The following is a 23,343-nucleotide window of genomic DNA, read 5'->3' as shown; positions in this document are numbered from 1 at the left end:
GCGTGTCACAGGACTCTCCAATTTGTTTGGGGTTGGTTTTATGCTCCTTTCTTGAAGAAAAATTTGATGCTGTAATTTCCTACAAACTCAAGGGAGTAACTTATATCGCTGTAATGTTTGCTTTGGTAACTAATCGCTCAACGCGTGGAGATGAAATGTTTTTAATTAAACTGTAAATTGTATACAGATATTGATAATGAAGAAGCTGACAACGTTTCGATTAGAGCCGTGACATCACCTCGCGTTGGCCTGGGAAACAATCACAGCCGTTCACTTCGGCCTCGAAATGCTCTCGATAATTTTGTTTTATTTTATCCTAAACATTTTCTGAGATCATTATTTAGCTTTCGGGTCTGTTTTCTCTTCTTTCGCAGATACACCTTTCCTTATCTCTCCCTCGCTATAAGAAATGGAGATACTGTTAACGTTAACATTACAAAAATTCAGAGAGATGTGGAAGCGTTTAGGGATGGGGGAGTGACTGGAGAGGTACGAACTGTGCGGGACCTGTATGTATTTTTTAGCGCAAAACAAAATATGGAGGAGCTTCGTGCACCCAGGGAAAACGAACGGAGGTGAGTAACGGATGTCTTTCGGAGACGTGGTTCAAAGGCGCTAAATTCTTACAGATATGTGTGTCTGTGTTAATTGCAGGAAATAAACCGCTGTGGAAATTCTGAATTTATAGGGGGAAAAGAGCTCATGGTACTCGCTTCCAGGGCCGTACACGCAACATGCTTAGCCCGCAGTTGTCGTGATTTTAAGTTTCCTGCGAGTCTGCCCGGCGTCTGGGGCTGTTTTTAGCTCACCGACCACACGCACACACACACAAACTGTGCACACGCAGCCACACACACGCCCACGCACACGGCCGGTCCCGGACAGCAGCTCCCACGCCGGGCTCGCAGGGCATGGTCCCCCGTGAGCACCCCACGGGGGACCGCGACATACCGCGGCGCCTGGGCGAGAGGCAGGCAGCGGGGAAGCAGCGGGTGCCTCCCGCTCACCTCCGGGGCTGGCCGCGGGCGGCTGCGGGGCGGGGGTGCGAGGCGGTGGGCACGGTCCCCACGCCCGCACCCCACGGGGGGAGGACACCTCGTCCCCGCAGGCGTTATGGCGGGGGTGGCCTGGGCGGGAGCGGGGCCAGGCCTGACTCCGGCGGCGGGGCTCCTCGCCGAGGCCCCTCTGCGTCCCCCGTTTCGGCCGCTGCTGCGGGACCTGGCGGTACTTTGGGCTCAAAGCACGGGGCACGGGGTCTCACGGAGCCGGTGCAGCAGCGAGTCCCCACGTGCTCTCGTGCAGTGGGCTCCCCCTCGCACTGAGGGAAACCTCCGTAGGCCTTGACCATAAAGTTAGGGCAGAGAAATAACCCCAGAGTTTAATTTTAAGGCTGACTCTTGCCCTGGGACCGGCCCCACTCTCTCTCGCTGCGGTCTGAACCACCCCGCGGGGCTGGTGGCCGGCTGGCAGCGGACTTGGCTCTCACCAGGGAAGGGGCCTCGCACCTTTTGGCAGAACGAAGGGAGGGTGACGGCCTCCCGTTACAGATCTCTGCACGGATCACGCCGAGGAGCTGCAGGGCGAGGCGGTGTGCCCTCGCTTTGCGTCCCGCCGGCGGGGGCTTTGCCGGGGCAGGTGCTCCAGCCCCGTCCTCCTCTCCGTGGAAAAGACGGGGCTCTCCTGGAGTGAGCCCCACCTCGGCGGGGACCCGCTTGCTAGCCCCGCGCCTGGCCGGGGCGAAGGGGCCAGGCGGCTCCGCGGGGTGCCCGAGAGCTCCCGCGGGTCCCGACGGCGGAGCAGGGGGAAGCGGCGGCGGCCGGGGGGGCCTTTGTGCGCCGCCGGCCCGGTGCCTCTCGGCTGCGGCCCCGCGGCTCTCCCGCGGCGCGCCTCGGCCCGCCCCGTCCCTCCCGCCGCTCAGCGCCGCGCACACGCTGCACTCTGCCCGGCGTGGTTCGTTATTGTTAATGGGCGAACAATAGGCACATCTGCCCTTTCTTCCAGCATAAAGGCACCTTAGCTAACGAGGGGGGCTGGCGGGTGGGCCCGCTTTTTCTTTCTCCTCCTCCTCCTTTTCTTTCTTTTAGAGGGAAAAAATAAAAGAAAACCAGCGGCGTGCCCGGCTGCTGGGCGCCTCGGGGCATATGCTCGCCTTGCACCGCCGGGCACGGCCCCCGGGCCACTCGGGGTCCCTGGCGGAGGCGGGAGGGGGGGCCCCATCGCATGACCGGCTGGGACCCAGCGGCATCGCAGCTACCGAGGAGGGAACACACAAGAGCCTGGGGGGGCGAGAGCTGAGGCGGAGGGGGACCCCGGCTGGACCTGGGACGCAGCGCCGTGGGGCTGCCGGCGCCCATCCCCAGGCCGGGTAACGGGAAGTTTCCCGGTAGGGCAGCGCAGAGGAGGGATCCCCGGGTCGGCGGGTGCGTGGGGCTGGCGGCTGCGGGACACCGCGGGCGGACACGGCGGGGGCGCGGGGAGTACGCAGCGGGCACGGCCCGCGGGCGCCCCGGGGCAGGGCGGTCTCACCCCCGGAAGCTCCCGGTGGAGTGAGGGCGATGAGGCTCCGCGCTCACGGAAAACGCGGAGTCACCGAAGGGGCGGGGCGGGCGGCCCTAATACCCGGGAGCCGCCCGCCCGGCGGAGGCGGGGTGCGGGGGGCCGGCCCTTTGTGCCCGGCGGGGAGGGGAGGGGGGCGCTAGGGCCCGGGGCGGCGGCGCGGGACAGCGCCGCACTGCCGCCTCTGGGCGCCGCCGCGCGGGGCTCGCCTCCTTAATAGGGGCGGTGACGTCACGGGGGGGCGGGGGCGGCGGGCGGGGGCGGGGCGGGGGCGCCGCGCGCATGCGCCGGGCAGGCGGCCGCGCCGCTGCAGCAGCGGAGCGGTGTCCAAACGGCGGAGCGCAGTGAGAGCCATGGCTAGAGATGGCGAGGGACGCGGCCAGACACCCGCCGCGGCTGCGGAGCCTGGCCTGAAGGAGCGGGGGCCCTAGAACCGACCCGACGGCGTCATCCAACAACAGGAAAAAAACCCCAAATAAATAAATTAACACAAAAAAAAAAAAAAGGAAAAGCCACCAGCCCGGCAGCAGCAGCACCGCCACCAGCCCACAGCGCCCGCCCGCCGCCGCCGGCCCGCGGGAGGAACCGGCCCGCGGCCGCCGCGAAGAGCTCCGGGACGCCCCGCCGCCCACCAGATAGATGTGCGGTCCAGCCGCCCGCACGGCCGACGATGAACGCGCAGCTGGCGATGGAGAACATCGGCGATCTGCACGGGGTGAGCCATGAGCCGGTGCCCGCCGCCGCCGACCTGATGAGCGGCAGCCCCCACCACCGGAGCGCGGTGGCCCACCGCGGCAGCCACCTGCCGGCCCACCCGCGCTCCATGGGCATGGCGTCCATCCTCGACGGCGGCGACTACCACCACCACCACCGGCCGCCCGACCACGCGCTGACGGGCCCCCTGCACCCCACCATGACCATGGCCTGCGAGACACCCCCCGGCATGAGCATGAGCAGTACCTACACCACGTTAACCCCTCTGCAGCCTCTACCTCCCATCTCGACGGTCTCGGACAAGTTCCCTCACCACCACCACCACCATCACCACCACCACCACCCCCACCAGCGGATACCGGGCAACGTGAGCGGCAGCTTCACGCTCATGCGGGACGAGAGGGGTCTGGCATCTATGAACAATCTCTACACCCCCTACCATAAGGATGTTACCGGCATGGGGCAAAGCCTCTCTCCGTTGTCTGGATCGGGCCTGGGGAGCATCCACAACTCCCAGCAAGGGCTGCCCCACTACGCTCACCCCAGTGCCACCATGCCCGCCGAGAAAATGCTCACCCCAAACGGATTTGAAGCCCACCACCCTGCCATGTTAGCCAGGCATGGCGACCAACACCTCACCCCCACCTCCGCTGGCATGGTGCCTATCAACGGGATCCCACACCACCCCCATGCCCATTTGAATGCCCAGAGCCACGGGCAGATCCTGGGCTCTGCCAGGGAGCAAAACCCTTCTGTAACTGGTTCGCAGGTCAACAGTGGAAGTAATTCAGGGCAAATGGAAGAAATCAATACCAAAGAAGTAGCTCAGAGGATCACCACCGAGCTCAAGCGGTACAGCATCCCCCAGGCTATCTTCGCCCAGAGGGTGCTGTGCCGCTCTCAAGGGACCCTCTCAGACCTGCTGAGGAACCCCAAGCCCTGGAGCAAGCTCAAATCCGGCCGGGAGACCTTCCGCAGGATGTGGAAGTGGCTCCAGGAGCCGGAGTTTCAGCGGATGTCTGCTCTGCGGCTGGCAGGTGAGCCCGCTGCGGGGCGGTCGGGGCACGGCGGCGGCGGGGCTGGGGCCCCGAGCCTGGGCAGGCCGCCCCGGTCCCTGCCTGCCCATGAAGAGCAGCTCCGGCTCCCTCTCCGCCGCTCCGTTTCTCTCCTCTCCCCGCTCCCTCTCCCGGCTCCGCGCACCGGCACCGTCCGGCTCCTCCGCGCCGCGCTCCCGGCTGCCAGACAAAGCCGAGCCGGGGCTCGGGCTGCGCACTGCGGCGCCCCGGCTTTCCCCGTTAGCCCGGGCGGGGCGCACCCGCCAGGCTCGCCTGTCGCCGGCGGGACGGCGCCCTGCGTGCCCGGTAACGGGGCGCTGCCGACACCCGCACCGGCCGGCGGCAGCGCTGCCTTGCGCGGGCAGGGCGAGGCGGAAATGCTTTAATTGGCGGCTGTCTGAACGACCGGGCCGTACCGGGCAGTACCGGTCCCGGCCGTGCCGTGCACGGAGCCCGGCCCACGGCACGGCCGGGACCGGTACTGCCCGGTACGGCCCACGGCCGGGGTGCGGCGGAGCCCCGGTAATGCTCCGCCGAGAGGAGTCGGTGCGTCTGCTTTGTGCCGCCCCGGGGGCGGCGGGCGCCTGTCGCAGCGCCCGGCGGGGCTCGGGGCCGGCGTTAGCTCCGCGTCCCGCTCGGGTTGGGTTAGGTGTGGGTTTTTCCCGCAAACGATACGAGCCCGGCGTGTGAGTGGAGGCTGAGAAATGCTGTTGGCTAAAATCGTTAGATTTTTTTTTAACTGGTTGTAATTATCGTTAGGCCGTGGAGTTTGAATTTCGCGTGGATGCCTCTGCATGAGACACGCAGTCCGTGTCGTGTCTCCGCGCTGCTCCAGAGCCTCAAAACCCCTCAGCGCTTGCTGGCTCGCTGTGTTCCCGAGCGCGGCTCCCGTATTGTCTGCTCGGGGATCGCCGTCCCGTTCGGTACCTGTTCGCCGCTGCCGCCTCCCCAAACCCGCCAGCCTGCGCTCCCAGTGCAGAGCCCGAGTTTAATATGCCGTGAGTGAGGGTTTGTTAATTAAGTGATAGGTCTCCATTAATTTGTCCCTGGAGAACGCGAGGCAGTCAATCCGAGTTGGAGCCGGGGTCACTGATCCGTTTCACAGACAAAAATAAGGGAAGGGCCAAATCTTTCTCCTTTCAAATGCACAAATGATCCTGCGCTTTCGACTACCACGACGGTGGGAACTGGGAACCGCTTTCCGACCGTGCGGGCACCTGGCTGGGCCACCACCGTGCTCCTTGCCTGGTTTCAGCCAACCTTCTCGTTTCTGAAGCCTAAAGCAGTGCTAGGAAGGGCCCGTAGCAGGATCTCCCCCCGCTGCAGCTGGCCCTGCGGTGCACACCGGTGGGAGGACGTTGCTCTCTTTGGCTTCCACTCCTCCAGAGTCAGTTTCAAAGGTCTGAGCGCTCAGAAAATGCCCTTTCCGCCTTCCCTTCCTCAACAACCACCCCACCAGGAGAAAACCCTCGTCTTGCTGGTGCTACCCAGGAGAGGAGGATGGAGTTTGTGTTTCCAATATCCCCGTAACGATTGCTGAGGCGAACTTTCTTCGATTTGGAGCGTATTTTTACGACAATTCGGTCGACCTGAATCTCCGCTCATTTGCATAGATCGATACTGGAAACAACCCCTCGCTTCGAAGTCTGCTGGCATGCCCTCCCTGGCGCAGCCGGCCGGGAAGCTCTGCCAGCCCCGGCTGCAGGCCCGGGCGGGAGGGAGGCGGCAGTTCCCCGCGGCGCGGCCGCTTTCTGCCGGGGGACGGCCGCGCTCTGTCCAGCTGCCGAGTCCGGAGAGACCCATTGTTTGCTTCTGCCCCCAAACCGCCCCTTCCTCCGGCCACCCCGGCGCTGCCCTCGCATAAACGGATCCCGGTAATCCCGTTAGAGAGACAAAGCCTCATTATTCCGCCTTCCCTTTCCGTCGAAACCCGAAAGCTGGCACCTTACAGAAACGGCCTCCCCGGGGCGAAACTGGGCTCGCAGCACGGGAGGCGAGGGGGGGTCGGGGAGGGCTGCCTGCGCCCGAGGGTCCCCGCGTCCTCTGCAGCCGGGCCGGGCAGCGCAGGGCTCCAGTGGGGCCCCGCAGGGCTCTCCCCGCGCTGCCGGGGGTCCCGCGGCTTCGCCCGGCGCTGCCCCACCCGGGCACTGGCAGCCCCGCAGCACGTGGTCATTTGCATAGCGCTGCGTCCCAGCCAATGGGGGCGGCCCCTGGAGCCCCCCGCCCCGCCCCGCGCAGGCAGCGCCGCGCTGCGCGCCCCTCCGCGCCGCCCGTCCTGCGCTGCAGGCAATCTGCTGTAAATGCATAAACTATCGATTTTATTTTGTGCAGGTTTTAAATGTGTGATGATCTTACTAAGTGGTAAAAATCTGCCCCGATTGATATTGATGTATGAACATCAATTCAAAATACCATAAATTACTCCAGCCGACGCAAATTAAATTTCACGTCCAAATTATAACTCACTCCCGGGCGTTTAGAGAATTATCAGGTAGATAAATACCCAGAGCGGAGCCCTCGCCGCCTTCATTTCTTCCCTTTCTGATTTCCTGCAGGCAGCGGCCGGGAGCCGGTGAGGAGGATGGAGCCTGCTTATTTTAGTCCTCACGGTCTTGCCCAGCACTTTATCTTGAGTATTTGCCCCTTCCAGCCATCCCTGGAGGATTCCTACCTCCCAGATTACAGAAGCTCCCACAAATAGAGGAAAAATTGGTAGTTACATGGAAGCAGGATTGAGGTCTTGACACTTCCTGGGCTGTCTCTTGAAATGTAAGCAGAACTGCTAATTGCAAAGCTGACCTCTTCCAGCCTCCATCTTATTCATCCCATCTTCCTTCTCTCTGTTCTCTTTTCCTTTGTCTGTCCCCCTCTCTCTCCCCCTCTATCACTGAATATTTATCTATTTGGCCCTTTCTCCGTTAGTTAGCCTTCCCTCCCTCCCCCCGCCTTCACAGACATTTGGAAGGGCAATGAAAGGATACCGAAGAAATAAATATAATTCAAAGAAAATGTACAGCCCTTCTGCAGCCTGCTAGGATTTAAGGGTGAATCAATTTCAGGTTATTTTCGTATGGGGGGGAGGAAATAGGAGGGGATAAAGAAAGCCAAAACCGACTCGTCATGCTCAGGAAAAAATAATCTGCTTCGAGCCATTTCTTATTAGAAACGCATCTGCCTGAAGGCCGGTTGCCGGCCCCGCAGAGGCTGCCCGCGGGGGCGGGAGGGAAGTGCCCGAGGGAGAAACGCTGCAAAGAAACGAGGGGGCGAGTGGGCTATAAGGGACCCCACAGGCCCCTTCGAATCTATTGCAGGAGGGGGTCCGCTTTGCCGAGCTGCACCCTCTGAGCGACCTCGCCCTGAAGAGGCCCCTCCGCGGCGGCTTCTCATCGCTTTTCCCGAGTCTGTCCCGGGGCGGCGGGAGCCGGGCGAGGGGAGCGGAGGCTGTGGGGGAACCGCGCTCGCCCGCGGGGCTCAGGCGGAGGGGGTGGCCCGTCCCTCCAGAGCTGCTCGATATTTGCCTGCGACCTGACCGTTATTTTTCATAGCTGTATCTCTTTCTCCCCCCTTCCCTCTTTCTCCCTCCCGAAGTGAACCCCAGCTAAGCTGAAGCCTTGGGAAGCCGGCGAGAAATTCTCGCCAAATTAACTGTAAAGAAATCGATACAGTAATCAGAACGTTTTCCACATTAAATATGAAATCTAATGAACGCCGTTTGCACCTCTCGCCCGCCGGCCGCCCCAGCGTGTGCCGGGGACGGTCGATGCCGCCCCGGCCCCAGCAGCGCCCCGGCCCCGATTGCCTCATTAGGGCCTGTTTAATATTTACCCGGCGGGGACTTTGCATAAACCATTTGCATCAGGGAGGCGGAGGGCATCGACCGGGGGCTTCACCGCCGACACCCCGAGAGCGGCGCGGGCCCGGGGGAAAGGCCTTGCCCCTCCTCGCCCTGCGGGCCGCCCGGACGCCGCGGGGACGGGCGCGGGCCTGGCTCCGCGCACCGCGAGCGCTGACAGCGGCCGCTCCGCGGCTGCCGGCGCGGTGCTGAGGCCGAGGCAAGGTGCCCCGGCCCGGTGGGACCGGAGGGCGGGAGAGCGGCCCCCACTGATCGTGCAGCCGCCGGGCGGGCGCTGGGAGCCGCGCTTGTTTGCCGGCCGTGTCCTTGCGGCGGGATTGATTTACAGCCGCTCGCACACAGCCGCGTTTGCCCTTCGTTAATGTTTGCCCAGCGGGAGGCGGAGGAGCGGGGCCGGGCGGCGGCGAGCCGCGTTCCTCCGCACCGGGCCGGGCCCGCTCCGCGCCCGGCCCCGCGGCGCCCCCGCCCCGTGTAGCGCGGCTCGATTCGTGTTTATTAGTTTGTTTGTTTGTTTGTTTGTTTGTTTGTTTTAATTACCCGCCGCGTGGCGGGGAGGCGCCGGGGAGCCGTGCGTCGCTCCCTCCCTCGCTGCCGTTTGGACGAAATAGCCTCAAAACGTGGCCGCTCCCGACCGCGGGCACCGCCGGGGCCGTCCCGGGGGCCGCACGGCCGGGCTGTGGGCGCGATACCGGCCTGGCCCGCCGCGTCTGCCCGCCCCGATCAGCCAGGGCCACCGAGCCGCCCGCAACCTTCGCACGTTGCCCGTCGCTTCCCGAGGGCTCTGCGCCATCTACTGACCGCCGGCGTGCGGGAGCCGGCCCCGCCGGCCCGGGCACCTCGCCTGCACCGGGCAGCGGCGGCGGCGGCGGCGGCTCCCCCGGGGGCGGGGAGGGCGGCTCCGACGAGCGCTCGGGCCGGGGAGCATCCTGGCGGGGTGCCCTGCGCTGGTGCCCGGGCTGTCTGCGTCCGCCGGTATCCCGCTCCCTCGGCCCGGATAGGCTTCAGCACCGCGGACAGCTACCGCCGGCACGGCCCCGGCGGTCCCGCTCCCGGGCGAGGCCCGCCGCGGGCCGGGGCGAAGCCGGCCCTCCCGTTTCGGGGACGAGGCCGCCCGGAGCCTGGCCGCAGGGGTCTCCCGAGCCGCCCCGCGGCTGCCGGCTCCCATGGGGAGCAGCGCCGCATCGACTACGCGTAACGGCAGCCGGCAACCGGGGCCGCGCTGCTGCTGGGCGGCCGGGCTCTGCCCCCCTCCCCGCGGCTGTGCGCTCGGGTTGCGCGGGGGCGGCGGGAGTGGCTCGGCTCCCGATCGAGCTGCGCGCCCCGAGGGGACCTGGAGTGGGGATGGGTGCCTTCCCACCCCCGCGCGGCCAGGGGTAAGCGAGCTCCCCTGCCCGGGCCCCGCAAGCCGGAGGGGTCGGGGTGTCCAGGAAGAGAGGAGAGGTGCCGCCGGTGGGGAGCCCGGGCGCTGCCCGGGCTGCAGCTGGGTGCTGGCGTGTGCGATCTGCCCTTGACACAGCCGGAAAGGAACGTGATGGTTAGATTGAGACAAAATTATCTGGAAATGCACAGGCCAGGAATGCATCGGTGCCTATGTTTGCAAGTACCGGCGCTAAACCAAGGCTCATGCTTTGCCTCAGGCAGCCTTTACCTGTCCTCTGTGCAGCAGAAGGATCCCCATAACCTCCACACAAGGGACAAGTTCGTTTCGAGGGAGACCTAAGGTGACTCTTAAGGGCAGGAGCTTTTTGCTGGTGAGTTTAACCTGAGGACTACGGGCATCGAGGGGAGTTTTTCCTGGGGGCCGAGTGGGGACCTAGCACGGCATTATGTCGCATACTTCCATGATCAAATCGATAAATGTTGATTCGCATTTCAAATATAAATCTATCTGGATGAATCATATACTGACAGAGAAGCGACCGATGCTTACTGACTTTCTTCGGAAATGCAGCTTACTTGAGCCATTTTGCTTAAGAGGAAGTCAGTTTTATGATGCTGAAAGTAATTTATAGGGACAATTTATTAGCTCAACAGTAGTTTTGATTTTTTCCCATTTTAGAGCGATAGGAAGTCTCAGTGGTAACATTTTATGCACAGCCCAAATGGCAATTAAAAAGCGATGGATTGCTGCTTCGCAGGTGTGCAAGCAGCATCGCAAGCTGCTGCAGACTGTTTAAAGTTGGCGTTGGTGTGTGCAAGCACTTTCTGGTGGACTATTAGAAATGCTGCTACTTCAAATAGCTAAAAGTATTAAATCAGATGGTGCGGGGGACTCTTCCTTAGCGACTTTGATGCAGAAGCTGCTGCAGTGAACCCGCTCTAAGGTTATGGATATTTTTAAGGTACAGCAATACTGCATACATTGCTACGTGCATCCTAGATCTGTCGGTAAGAAGTTACCCACAGGCGGTGCAATGAGTGCAGGCAGATTTCCCGCAGGTCCGCAGCCCTCCTCCCGCAGAGGCAGGCTGCCACACTGCTGCCGTAGTGCCCCCCAAAACGTAGGAACTTCTTTATGTCATCACTGCTGTATTTCTCATTCATTTGAGACATATCTCGCTATTTGCATATATTGTCGGAACTGGCTGAGGGCTAAAAAATTGGAGCAGGGGAAGCGGAAACGGGCAGGCAGGTCCTTAGGAAAGGAGCCCGAGAAGCTGGCCGGGTTTTAAGTAAATCTGTAATGTCCGAGTGAAGGTTTTGCAATGGATTGCGTCACTTCCACCGCTCAGAAACTCCATTTTCGGCGGCCGCAGCAGAGCCCCGGACTGGGGCAGCAGAAAGGGACGGAATAACCCGTCCTAACGCCGAGGCCTTTTCCCGAGCGCCTCGGAACCCCCCACGGGAGGATTCATTCCCACTGCACTGTTCAAAACAGGCGGCAGCGTGCAGGTGTGAAGCTACCGCTGCCCAGGGCAGGCAGCTCCCATGTGGTTCCGCAGCAGTATGTGCCCTGCAAACCCGCGCAGGAGTGAGCGGGGCGGGGCGGGGCTGCCGGTGCTCGCCGGCGGCGGGGAGAGTGGGGCGGAGCTGGGCGGGGCGGCCGCCGCTCCCCGGAGGCGGTGCGGGGCGGTGCGGAGCTGCCGCTCCCTGGCGGCGCGGTGTGAAGCAGCACGGAGCGGGCTGAGGAGCGGAGCGGGCAGGTGCGGAGCGGCCGGCGCTGCCCGGCTGGGCGGTGTGGGGTGAGGAGCGGCGCGGAGCGGAGCGGGCAGGTGCGGAGCGGCCGGCGCTGCCCGGCTGGGCGGTGTGGGGTGAGGAGCGGCGCGGAGCGGAGCGGGCAGGTGCGGAGCGGCCGGCGCTGCCCGGCTGGGCGGTGTGGGGTGCGGAGCGGAGCGGGCGGCGTTTCCTGGCGGAGCGGCGCGGAGCGGCCGGTGGTCCCCGGCTGGGCGGTGCGGAGCGGTGCGGTACAGAGCGGCGCGGCGCGGCCGGCGCTCCCTGGCTGGGCGATGCGGAGCAGCGCGGGCGCGGCGGGGCGCGCGGCGGCGGGGCGCGGCGGGGCGCGGCGGGGCGCGAGGCGGGGCGGGGCGGGGCGCGCCCCCCCGGCAGCGGCCGCGGCAGCGGCGAGGAGCGGGCGCCACCCAGGGGCCGGGGGCTGCCTGCGCCGCTGCGGCGGGGGGGGCGCCGGGAAGGGCTAACACCATTAAAATATTGATGTAGTCGCAAAAATCGTTCATTAAGGCAATTTAATCTTTGCTATTAAATGTCCTTTCAATTCATTTGGGGTAATTAAGATGCAGTTAAAGTGATTAAATTCTAATTACTTATGCTAGACAAAGAAATATTTGCCACGGTAATATGGTTAACTAAAGACTCAGCTAAAGAAATTTAACATTCACTTTAAATGATATCGCAGGAAAATCGGTGCTTTCCCCTGATTGATCCACTTAGCAACATATTCTGTAGTGGTGATGTCAGCTCACTCGAATGGTTACAGGTCCATCAACACTGTAAGTTTGTGTAAACCCCAGAATCCCGAACTGTTGAGTCAGCACTCCTTAGTCGGATTCACTTTATTATTCCAGGGACAGCAAATTAAGGTCACTCATTTTAATACAGTGCACAGGATTGAGATGTTCACCGTTCAGTCTTAGCTGGGATCTATATGTTGGCAGGCTGATGTCATTCTGTGAGCTTCCCATGTAGGGACATATTTTTATCTCTTTTCATGTTATGAAACAACAAAAGAGGAGTATTGCCTGGGCTTGATGGCAGAGAAATAAGATAGAGATCAAATGACCTCTGAGTAGATGGATACACCTGCACTCTAAATAAGCATAAATGCAAATCACTAGAAAGACAAGTGCAAAATGCTGAATGATGCCAGGAGTAATAAGAAATAAGTTAGTGTGGGTTCAGACATTTCAGAATAGCCCATACTCTCTTCAGTTGAAAGGGGAAAGTTTTGGGGAGCAACCAATGAACTGTGTCACCCACATAGGTTTTCATCACTGACATATGAGTGGCCTTATCCTACGGTGGGTTGAAGCGTTTGGGAAGGCTCTTTGCAGCATCAATGCTGTCCGCTACCTGCTACAGCAGGAGCACAGGGCCACGAGCTGGCCTGATGTGCAGAGGCTCTGTCTCATGCAGCACCTTTCTGGAGGGATCTCGTCTCCCAGGAGCCTTTGAAGGCCCCAGGACAGTGACAAGCAGGATGGGGCAGTGCAGGGGACCACCAAATGGTGGCGTAGCAGAGCGAATGGCACACAGCAGCTGCAGTTATTCATCCAGGACAAACAGATTTGCTTGCTTTTAGTTCATGTGGTGAAGTCTGCCCTCAGGTAGCATGTGTCTTATAGACCCCTCGTCTTGTTCTCATATTCCCCCAAATACGAAGTTTTTCATAATTAGGAAAGATCTGTCATCCCTGTGTCTCTCTGCATGCTCCAGAGGTGTTATTCACATGATAAGGATGGAGCTTATCACACTTTATTATATATTATCGTCACTCTGAATTTACCATAAACTTTTGGCTGCTTGCTTCCCACTGAGCTGTTGTAGCCAGTGTGATTAGGACTATCTCTGATGGCCAAAGTCCTTATGCAGTTTCAACTTCCTATGGAAATCCTGCTGCCTTTTCCACTCAAAGGTAGAGCCTGCTTCAGAAGAATATCCTCCAGGATATTCTCTAGCTTGTACTAGTGAAGAGTTTTCACGCTCTAAAATTGTTATTGGATATTTTGTGACATTTCAAAACTAGAAGCAGATGCTTTGGAAAGAGATTCCCAGGGTCTTAGTGAGCACAGTTCAGACCGTAGCTGAGGTGGGTCCCAGCCTTTATAGACCTGACACAATGGAGATCAGAAAATACATGTAAGGAGAGAATTCTAAAAGGGGTTTTTAGTCTCTAAGACATGTCCTGTACACATGAAGTTGGGATAGCTAAAAGACGAGGCTTTGCAGGAAGACGGGGGAGAAGATGATCATCACAAAACTTTTGAGAACTCTCTCAAGTTGATCTAAAATGTGTCTCCTTGTCTCTCCTATGGCACATGCAGAAGTGCAGGGCTTTTGCTGGCACTTCTTTGAGCTAGGCTGCATAATTTCTTGGGGTTTTCCCACTCATGGGAAGGGTGACTGCTCTGAACCCACAGCAACGAAGCTCTTGGCTTGTAAACTCCCTATTGCTTTCTGGGAATCTCGCACTGGAGTCTTTGAGAGAAGCATAAAGCAGTTGGTTTTTTCTCCTACCTGCCTGAAGCAAATATAATGGTCATGAATAGTAAGGGTGAGACAGTGCTGAAAACTAAACCAGTCCAGTGAGGGTGGTAGTGAAGACCCCAAAGCTCAGTGCTGAGTTTACCTTCGATGTGAAGCAACCAGAAAGTGCCTCCTCAGGCAAGACAGAGCTGAGCCCACAGTTGTGAGAGATCACCAATCCTCTTTGTTCCCCAAAATTAACATTTCAGCTACAAAATGGGTTCCTACAGACTCCTTCTGTCTGTAGCATCTGGCTCAACCTTCCAGCCACGGCACTAATTGGTGTCAAATAATGTGTCAAATGTGATGAAAATTAGTGCGGTGTGAACCTGCTCATGGGGAGCTGAACCAAGACCACTGCCTCATCTCATACAGGGCACTCGATGGCCGTCAAGTAATAATGGTTTGTGGTCAGCAGTGACCCAGGCCAGAGCTGGAAACGTGACCTGTCACCTCGGGGTGAAAGGTCCTGTATCCTACCACTGGTGGCCAGCACACGGTCTCCTCTCTGTGTCAACCAGGCTCTGAATTCAGCATGGCTGGAGATGTTATCCTGTGTGGGTCTCCCCATTGCTGGTCTGGACCCTCTCTGGGTACAAACAGAGGAGAAAAGGGCTCCCCCGTAAGCGGAGACCCACTGTGTGCCTCAGCTTCCTCCTGCACGGGGTGGGAAGACGCATACCAAGGCACTGGTGGGACTGCACGCTTCCCTTCCAAGTGGAGCTGTAATGCCGTGCCGTTGCAGTGCTCGGGCGATGCGCTCCCCATGCTGCCCTGTGTCCCTCCTCCCTTTCCACCTACTTTGTACAGGCAAAAACCCAGTCGTGGCCATTGCCTGTGCCTGTCCCGGGGCTAGTGGGAACTGCTGCTGGCAGCTGGTGAGCGGCGTGGCCCTTTGGAGCGCGTGGCCGCTGCCTCAGCCTGTCAGTGTGTGTGTAAGGGTACGGCTCTCTTGGTGCCAGATCTGAAACCCCCTAAATCCACCTTCTTCTTCCTCAGCATCTGCCACTTTTCCATCCTGTGTCTGAGAGCCGCACTCAGTGATGGCAATGTGGTGGGCCACCAGCTGAGCAATGCCTCTTGCAGTGGGAGTGGTCCCCTGCCTTCACAACTAGCCACAGGGCTTGGGGTAGGTTTCGCCCAAGTAGGATTTTCCGTTGTCATTCCCCCTGCTCCGGTGCCAATTTTCCAGAAAAGAAACCAGCAGAACTTGTGGTGGTAATTTATTATGTGTCCAAAACAAGAGAGCAGAAAGCAGGTTTCTTGAGAGTATTACCGGTTTCATTATTTGCTTCGGGTTTTTAGAAGGGAAAATTGAGTGTTTGCCACGTACAGCTAGGCACACGTGTACGCACCAAGTGCTCCTGAAACTTGATTTATGGTAATCAGGGTTTTTTCTTAGATTTTTAAAAAGAAATCCACCCTCTAGGGATGCAAGCCTAGATCAAGTGTCAGGGTTAACACCTGAGCTTACCGTAATCTTGACTTTTAGACTGGCAGAACAGTGTAGTTCACATCACAGGTGGGCAAAATATCCTCTTCGCTATCTCAACCTAAAGACGCAATTAGTGCGTTTTCACAGGGGACACGGTCCAGCTCGCACCTCCGGCAGAGCAGGACTGATCCCACCGTGCTGCACGTAGCCGGGCAGCCGGGCGCTGCAGGGGAGCCGTGATAGGCGGTGGAGCTGCAGCGGTGAGGCCCCGGTTCTGTACCACGCGCCGGCAGCTGGGCCCCAGTGAGGTGTACAGACCTTACAAGGTTCGGCAAGTTAGCTCGGCCAAATCCCTCGGGAGACTTAGAAGGAACAAAGGGAGACAAAAATAGATTGATGGACTGTATCAGGAGAATTGCAAGTGTCAAAAATATCTGTTGCTCAGGGCAGAGGAAGATGGAAGTGACTGGAAGAGGCCAGAGTTCAGCAGTGGATTTATAAGGCTCCTTCTGGCACTGATAATATTACATTGTCATATCTGCACATGTGTTGCCAGAGTCAGAGTGACTCTTTCTTTATCCTCTGCTTTGCTTTTTTCTCAACTAGACTTTCTTAAGGCTTTTTCAAAAGGCATCGGAAGGAGCATCGCTGCTCCGGGGCAGCCCAGAGACAAAGAGTGCATCTGGCTGCACGGGGGAGCGAGGGCAGCGTGCGAGGGCAGCGTGCGAGGGCAAGGTGTGCCACGGGAGACGTGCACGCCTCGGGGGAGCACAGCACCCCACAAAGAGCCTGAATTCAGCTTCTGTGCTGTGGGAGAGGGTGCGCTCACAGTGCTCGCGGGCAGGTGCGCGTTAAGGACATCATGCAAATTATTTTTATTATTTTCTGCTATGTAAAATAAAATCCAGATGAAGGTGTGTGATAAACAGTTTTGAAAACAGGCTCTGGTGTTTTTCCAAAAGGGGGTTCCAGTCGGTGTCTCTGGAGCCTCTGACTTCAGTGGGCACCCTTGCCGGCGTTAGAGGAGGACCTGGCCCAGGCAGGCGTAGCTGCTTTCTCTGAGCGTGACCCGGGCTGAGGGCAGCTGCTGTCACTGGGCTGGCTGGCTCCAACTTGTCAGCCCTCGCAGTGTGAGCTGGCCGGGCTCTGTGCCTGCTCTGGATAGAGTCTCATGTCGGAGCAGGTTTTATCCCGTGGTGTACATTTGTTCTCTGGCAAGCTGGAAGCTACAATTTATTATTAAAATTGATTGGCTCCAGTGCAGGGAAAACGATCGTAAGGAAACCCTATTACAGTTTTTCATTATCACCATTATTTATTTTTAAGTGCTATTAATATTCCTGAGTCTGGACAAGGCAGAAGATGAAAGGTGGTATCCACCCTTGCTGCTCACAACCCAAGGCCTGGCAGTACTGTCTGCGAGGGCTCTTTGGACAATTAAGCATATTGGAAAGTTTTTGCCCGCAGTCTGCCTCTGGTGAACGCTAACGGGAGTAGAGCTGAAAAGGAAACAACTTTTGCATTGCCCGAGAATGATCCGGATTTTGAAGGCGCTCCCAGTCTCTCCCAGGTGGAAGAAGGCTCTGCGAGCAGTGCTGGGCAGGGCCAGGGCCGGTGTGCTGCTCAGCAGCACCGGGGGTCCGGGAGGGTCCAGGGTCAAAGCTGGGCTCGGCTGGGCTGCTCTGCCAGGGGCAACGGACGCTCGGTTTCACCTGCTGGGGCTGTGCCGTGTTCGACGAGGATTGAACCTGTTCCATGTGTGTCTTCGTGTCTCAGATAAGGTCCCAAATTGCAACTGAGTCAGTATCTCACTTTCTCTGAACCAATACCTCATTAGTCCTTAATTTAAAGTAGAAGAACTCCAACTGGGATGTGAGGACAAAAACTATCTTATGTCATAGGCTATACTAGAGCATAGCTTCACCTGCTCCCACCGGGTGTGGACCAAGCCTTAGGAAACCAACAATCCTGCATGATAGTTTGTTAAAAAATAAAGTCCACAGCGGTCTGCAGGAGGAAGGGATGGCTGCCAGCTTCTCCAGAGAGCACCATGGGAACCTCAATGCTCACTTTCTGAAATGAAGTTTTATTTGCAAAATACTAAAATTGGCTTATTTGTATCATAGACTGGATAGGATTTATTTTTTCTTCCCAGCAATGAGCACTTTTTTCTTACATCCGTGATGTTCCTAGCAGTAATTATGAGGTCTCTGATACAACTGAAGTTGAGGAACAAGGTATGTTGTAGCTCTTGAGACATTTTGTAAGGAAATAATTATTCAGGAATATTACATTTCAGGAGATGAGCACAAGCTCAGGAAGACAATGTGTTAAGCAAGTTAGTTTCACAATAGATGGTTGGTTTTTTGTTATTCTCTGTGATTTCAGAGAACTCATGTACTAGTTTGTGATTGAAACCCCAGAGCTTTACACCGCTAATTTTGTCTACTGCTGTGACTGTCATTTGTGATGTGACGATGCCCGCGGAAGCATCGTACAGCGCTGACTCAGATCACTCTGGACAGACTATCTAGGTGAAAGCTGGAATTCGTGTAGTCTTTGAAAAAGGAAGGTGTAAAGCAGCGTGAGCAGAAATGAAGCGTTGGCGCGGCAAACATTATCTGAGTTTGGTTTGTCTCCCTTTGTGCATGAGCCTGTTCGCAGGGGCAGAGGCAGAGCTGGAGGCTGAGGTTGTTACAGAGCCGAGCTTCTGCGGCTGCTTTCACGGGAATTTCTGATCATCAAATGGTTAGACGTGTACAGAAGATTGAGATTCTGTTGATGTCGTCTTTGCTCCTCATTCCTAATATTTGTCAGTAAATAACAGACTATTCTTGCAAAAGTATTTTTAACCCTTGAGTTATCAATGTTACCTTTCAGTGGGGATGCAGAATTATTGCAACAGGAACTGATCCCCACAGTGAATTCAGCAGCTTGACTTCAGTGGGGGCTCGCCTGCATGAGGAAACCTGTTTTTCAGCCCAGAAGCTCCACAGTATTTTAGAGGTCAGAATGTAGCTTCAAAGCACTCTTCAAAGGTTTTCAGATAAAAATAACTGTAGAAGATATGAGTTTGGCATCCCAGCCCATTTGATCGATGTGCCATTGCTTATGAAAGAATGTGTAGCTGGAATATGTATTGTCAGGGAGCTCTTCAAAAGCTTCTCCTCAGAGGGGGCTGAGACGCCGGTGTCTTGGTCCCTGCCCGCCTGGGCCAGCAGAAGGTGCCTTTGCATCTCCTGAATCTTGCTGTCTGATCTGTGCAGTTGCTATTTCTCCAAGTACAAAAGGTTGATGTCTATTTTTATACCTCCCTTGAGCAATTAAACCCTCGTGCCAAGGCTGATTCTCGGTAGCAATAAAAGATGTAGGTAGGACCTTTGTAAAGTAATTTGCTGTTTTCATTCCAATAACCGTGGAATAGGTGGAGACACTGCACAAAATTCTTCATATAATCAGCATTGATCTCCACAGAAATCAGGACTAGACAGGCACAGAGGCAGAACATCCATATTACCTTCAGAAATACATCTCTATATCAGCATTAAAGGACGCTGTTAGAGAAAAAAGGGGAAACAGACAACTTCGGACTCTCTTGAAAGTGAGACAGAGCAATCTGTCCTCCCAAGGAAACCTTTTATCCTAGCGAAATGCTAACAAAGATGAGCTGGCAGACAGTCAAAGGCTGGTGGGGGGATCCGGGAGTTGCTCTCCCAGTCCCCTCGGATCCTGCTTGGCAGGAGATCTGCAAGGCAGATTTCAAATTGCAAGCACCCTTTAATAATGTAGAGCAAAATAATGTTCTGAAAGGAAAAGAAAGGATGATTGATGAAATAAGGTGAACTTCTATAAGGAAGATTTACTATACCATTGTTCTGCATGTCAAAAGGTGGTTTATTTTGTTCAGAATACATAATCATCTGGCCTGTAAGACTGTAGGAGTATCCTGGTTTCTCCCAATTCCTTATTTGTCAGCCAATAAAAAGCTACAGAAATGAATTGACAACAACTAATGAAGGTAAAAAAGGTGGGCAAGGTTGACTTTAGAGCTCAGTGAATTTCCACTCCACCTCGTAGGGTTATTACACAGTTAAATTCTCAGCACTAATGGGCATTATCAAAGTGTAAATTCTCAATAACAGCATTTGCTGAGTTTTAACAGACAATGATAAAGGTATTTTCTAATTTCTACTCCTTATATTTTTATAGTCTATAATAAGTTAAAAAATTAAATTGACGTCACACGTCCTCTCCAAATTTAGAAGCTGAAATGAATGGTCCTTTTTCCCTAGTTTGTCCTGTACCGCGTTCCCGCGGACTCCTCTGCCAGCCCTCTCTAACCATCCTCCCCTTTCTTGCAGCGTGCAAGAGGAAAGAACAAGAGCACGGGAAGGATAGAGGGAATACACCCAAAAAGCCTCGGTTGGTCTTCACGGATGTCCAGCGTCGAACTCTACATGCAATATTCAAGGAAAATAAGCGTCCGTCCAAAGAATTACAAATCACCATTTCCCAGCAGCTCGGGTTGGAGCTGAGCACCGTCAGCAACTTTTTCATGAATGCACGGAGGAGGAGTCTGGATAAGTGGCAAGACGAGGGCAGCTCCAATTCAGGCAACTCATCTTCTTCATCAAGCACTTGTACCAAAGCATGAAGGAATAACCACGAACTAAACCTCGGTGGAAAAGCTTTAAAAATAAATAAATAAATAAATAAAGACAGACCAGGACCTCAAGATAGCAGGTTTATACTTAGAACTATTTGAAAAAAATGTTATTTATAAGTCCAAAGAAACCAAAGACTTATTTCACCTGCATTATGACTTTGTTCTAAGACACACACTTTAGTAGGACGACGACTTGCAAAAAATAAGAGGAAGAAGAAAGCGAAATGGAGGGAATGAAACGGAACGCAAAGAGAAGAGAAACAGACCACTGGTCTTACACCTTCGCCCATGATCATCTTCACCGTACTTGGCTGTTTAGTGGTTTGGAGCATAGTGATTTCTTGTCGTTGAACGGACATCTCTTCAGATATGGCTCTTCATTTCCACAGCAATTGCCGTGAAGGTGTATAGTGTATCCGTACTGCGTACACGCCAGTGGTTAGGGACTTAGTCAGGGCTGGTCTTCAGAGAGGGTTGTGCCATGGCACGGCCGACAAAGCGTGGAGTCGTCCGAATTCATTTGAACGGTAGTGTGATTTTTGCTGTTTCATGGTTTGAGCTTAACCGGTGCAACGCCTGGAAACAAGTTCAAACTAGGCAAAGAAATTTTGAATGGTACCTAAACCAGTGCATTCTCTTTGTTTGTTAAGGAATGTTCAGATTTAAAAAAGGAAAACTATTCCATCCATAAAAAAAAAATCGACTAGCTACCAAAGAACACATTTAATAATTATATTGCAGGTATTTTATTGCAATGATTTTAATATTCCAAAGCTATTTTTACACAAAATACTATGTAGAGTTATAGGTATAAACTAATCTAACTGTATAACACATAAAACTTGTAATCAAGACTGTTATTTGCAATTAGTAAAACCACATTATTGTTTCTTTCCATGATTGGCAAGAAAGAATGTCATCCGAGGGGATGGCAGCCCCTGTCGCAGCACAGGGTGATAACGGGGTGCTGCTTCCATTGAAGTCAGTCAGCCTTTTCGTCACTGACTTCAACGGGAGCAAAACAAGGGGCTGTTACAGCCACGTGTAAGACAGCGTGGTAGCTCCCGTGCGTGCATCCCCTTATTCCACTCTCCCAGGCTGATACTGCTGGAAGCCCGTGGAGCAGCGCTCTTTGCAAACCGTGCACTGTACGTAAGTACAGCTCAGCTCTGCCATCTAGCCTGCAGCCAGGAGACCTGAGGCATTCTGTATGCAAAAAGGAAAAGAGTTGCGAAATGTAAAACCGCAGGGCTCAGCATCTGATCGATATTCATTGACATTAGTGAGCTTTTTTTTACCTATTGACTTGACTAGGCAAAGGAATAGCAATAGCTTTGAAGGCTCGTGGTCTTTTCCTATTGAAAACAGCGGTACATCATCAGTTAGTGTTGGTGGGAAGGGCTCCAAGAGGAGCTCCGGTAGTGCTTTTGGAAGGCCGAATCGTGGTGCCTCTGAAGTCAATAGCAAAATTCCTATGACACCGAGATACAGCCTGATGTTTTGTGGCATCCTACCTGTGTGTAGCAGGCTGAGCTTTTGTCCTGTGCATTCTTTCTTGCTCATCTATTAATCAGGATAATGCATGAAACAGTTTAAAGTTTGTAGCTGAAAAGCTTTAAACGCTCTGTTGCTAACAGACCCGTAGAAGAGAAATCGTCCCATTCCTACTCTGATAAAATTAAAAAGAAAAGCGTGCAACATCTGCATATTAAATTTTAGTGTAAGGGGAAAATAGACTTTTAAAACCATACATGTGCCTGTTAGATTTCTAACCGGTGTTTCAAATTACTGTAGTAATTCTACTAGGTATATTAAATTCCAAAGTTTGCAGGTATAGGCCCAATGCAAGGATTAGAAATAGGTAATATTACTTACACCCTTTTTTAAAAAAAAAAAAAAAAAAGAGAAAGGAAAATTCAAGGTAAACTAGAATCCAACCACCATCAACAATAGCAGATACTGGTGACACCAAAGTTAAGTGACTTTGTAGCACCAGTTATTTCCCAAGAGGACAGGGTCTAGTCAAGGTTCAGGGTATACAGTTAATTTCCAGTAACTGTTTAGAATACAGCTGAAATATCTCTTTATTAAAATAAAGTCAAATAAAACCAAGATTTTCGGCACCGAATATTTCTCCACATTTTCCTACTTTAAACCCACTTTAAGACTGACAAAGCAATTGTCTATGAAAATGTAATCTAATCCATGAGTTTTTCGAGTGTCTAGCTTACCTTAAATTTTAGCGAGGTTTCTTTTAAAGTGTTCCATCCCCACGGAGACATAATTGACATGGAAACATTAATAAGCTCACATATGAAGTATCTTATGAATGCAGTCTCATTAGTGTAAGGTTAATAAAGGACAGTGATAACTAACATTTTAGTTTTCTCCAGCAAAACACTGCTTTGTAACGTACCTATAGTTTAGAAAAGAAAGCCTTATTTATTTAAAACTTGAGAATTTAAAAATGCAGGGAAATTCAAAGTACATTGCCGCATTTTTTTAGTATTTCCATTGTATTGTCTTTAGAGACTACTTGCTGAAACCAAAGAGAACTTTCATACCAGCATTAAATTTGCACCCAATATGCAATTTCAGGATCTCTGATACACACACATGCAAGCCCCTGAATAGGTCTGTGTATATATACACTCACACACATTTTTGTGGGGGTGTATGTATGTATACATGCGCACACATACGTCCACACACACTAAAACTGATGCAGACGTTATAGATTTTAAGCGTTTTGCTTTTTTTACATGTCTGTTTAAGTATACATAAACCTTTTGGTTTTTTATAAGCCATTAGGAACAAAACCACTCTTCCCATAAGCAATATGCGCCTCATACTCTGAATAGGCAAAGAACACACTTTTCTTTAATTCCTTTCGAAACATGAAGCAAATAACTATGGAACTGCTCATTCCACCTGTAAAGCTGCTTTACCTCTGAGCAGACTGCCCGGCCGCGCCGACTGAAGCTCGGACAGGTTACCTGGTGCTCCCCGGCTCGGACCGTTGCCGTTCCTTCGCAGGGCATCCTTCAAGGGGGCTTTCTTCTAATGCTGCGCTTAACCTTCGACAGGAAAGCCTGTCTCTGTCCTGTTAGCGTTAGTCTTTCGGTTCACTTCATTCCTGACAAAATGGAAATTGGTTTCAAATTCAACAGAAGGACCTAAAAATCTGCCAGGAAGGGTTAGGAGAGGGAGCAGAACCTGAAACAGTTTGGGAGCATCGGGAGATGGGGCTTCAGCCAAAGGTGGCTCCACGGGCAAGAGGGCATTAGGAACGCGCATTCGGCTCACGGGCTGCGTCCAAACCTGACCGCAGTGACCCACGAGGGGAGGCTGGCCAAGAGGTGAA

The 23,343-nt window shown here is 54.7% G+C and overlaps 1 protein-coding gene across 1 annotated transcript; it reads left to right on the top strand.

The window, feature by feature from the left end:
- The first annotated feature begins 2,646 nt into the window (after positions 1-2,646).
- Positions 2,647-22,457, top strand: ONECUT1 (one cut homeobox 1). Its single transcript, XM_075159520.1, has 2 exons — positions 2,647-4,307; positions 19,675-22,457. The coding sequence occupies exons 1-2, from the start codon at positions 3,227-3,229 to the stop codon at positions 19,965-19,967; spliced, it is 1,374 nt and encodes a 457-aa protein (XP_075015621.1). The 5' UTR covers positions 2,647-3,226; the 3' UTR covers positions 19,968-22,457.
- Positions 22,458-23,343: the final 886 nt, after the last annotated feature.

The sequence above is a fragment of the Calonectris borealis genome, chromosome 11, assembly GCF_964195595.1.
Source record: "Calonectris borealis chromosome 11, bCalBor7.hap1.2, whole genome shotgun sequence".
NCBI classification, from domain to species: Eukaryota; Metazoa; Chordata; class Aves; order Procellariiformes; family Procellariidae; genus Calonectris; species Calonectris borealis.
The sequence above is the reverse complement of the archived record's forward strand: the minus strand, read 5'-3'. Positions and strand labels throughout refer to the sequence as shown.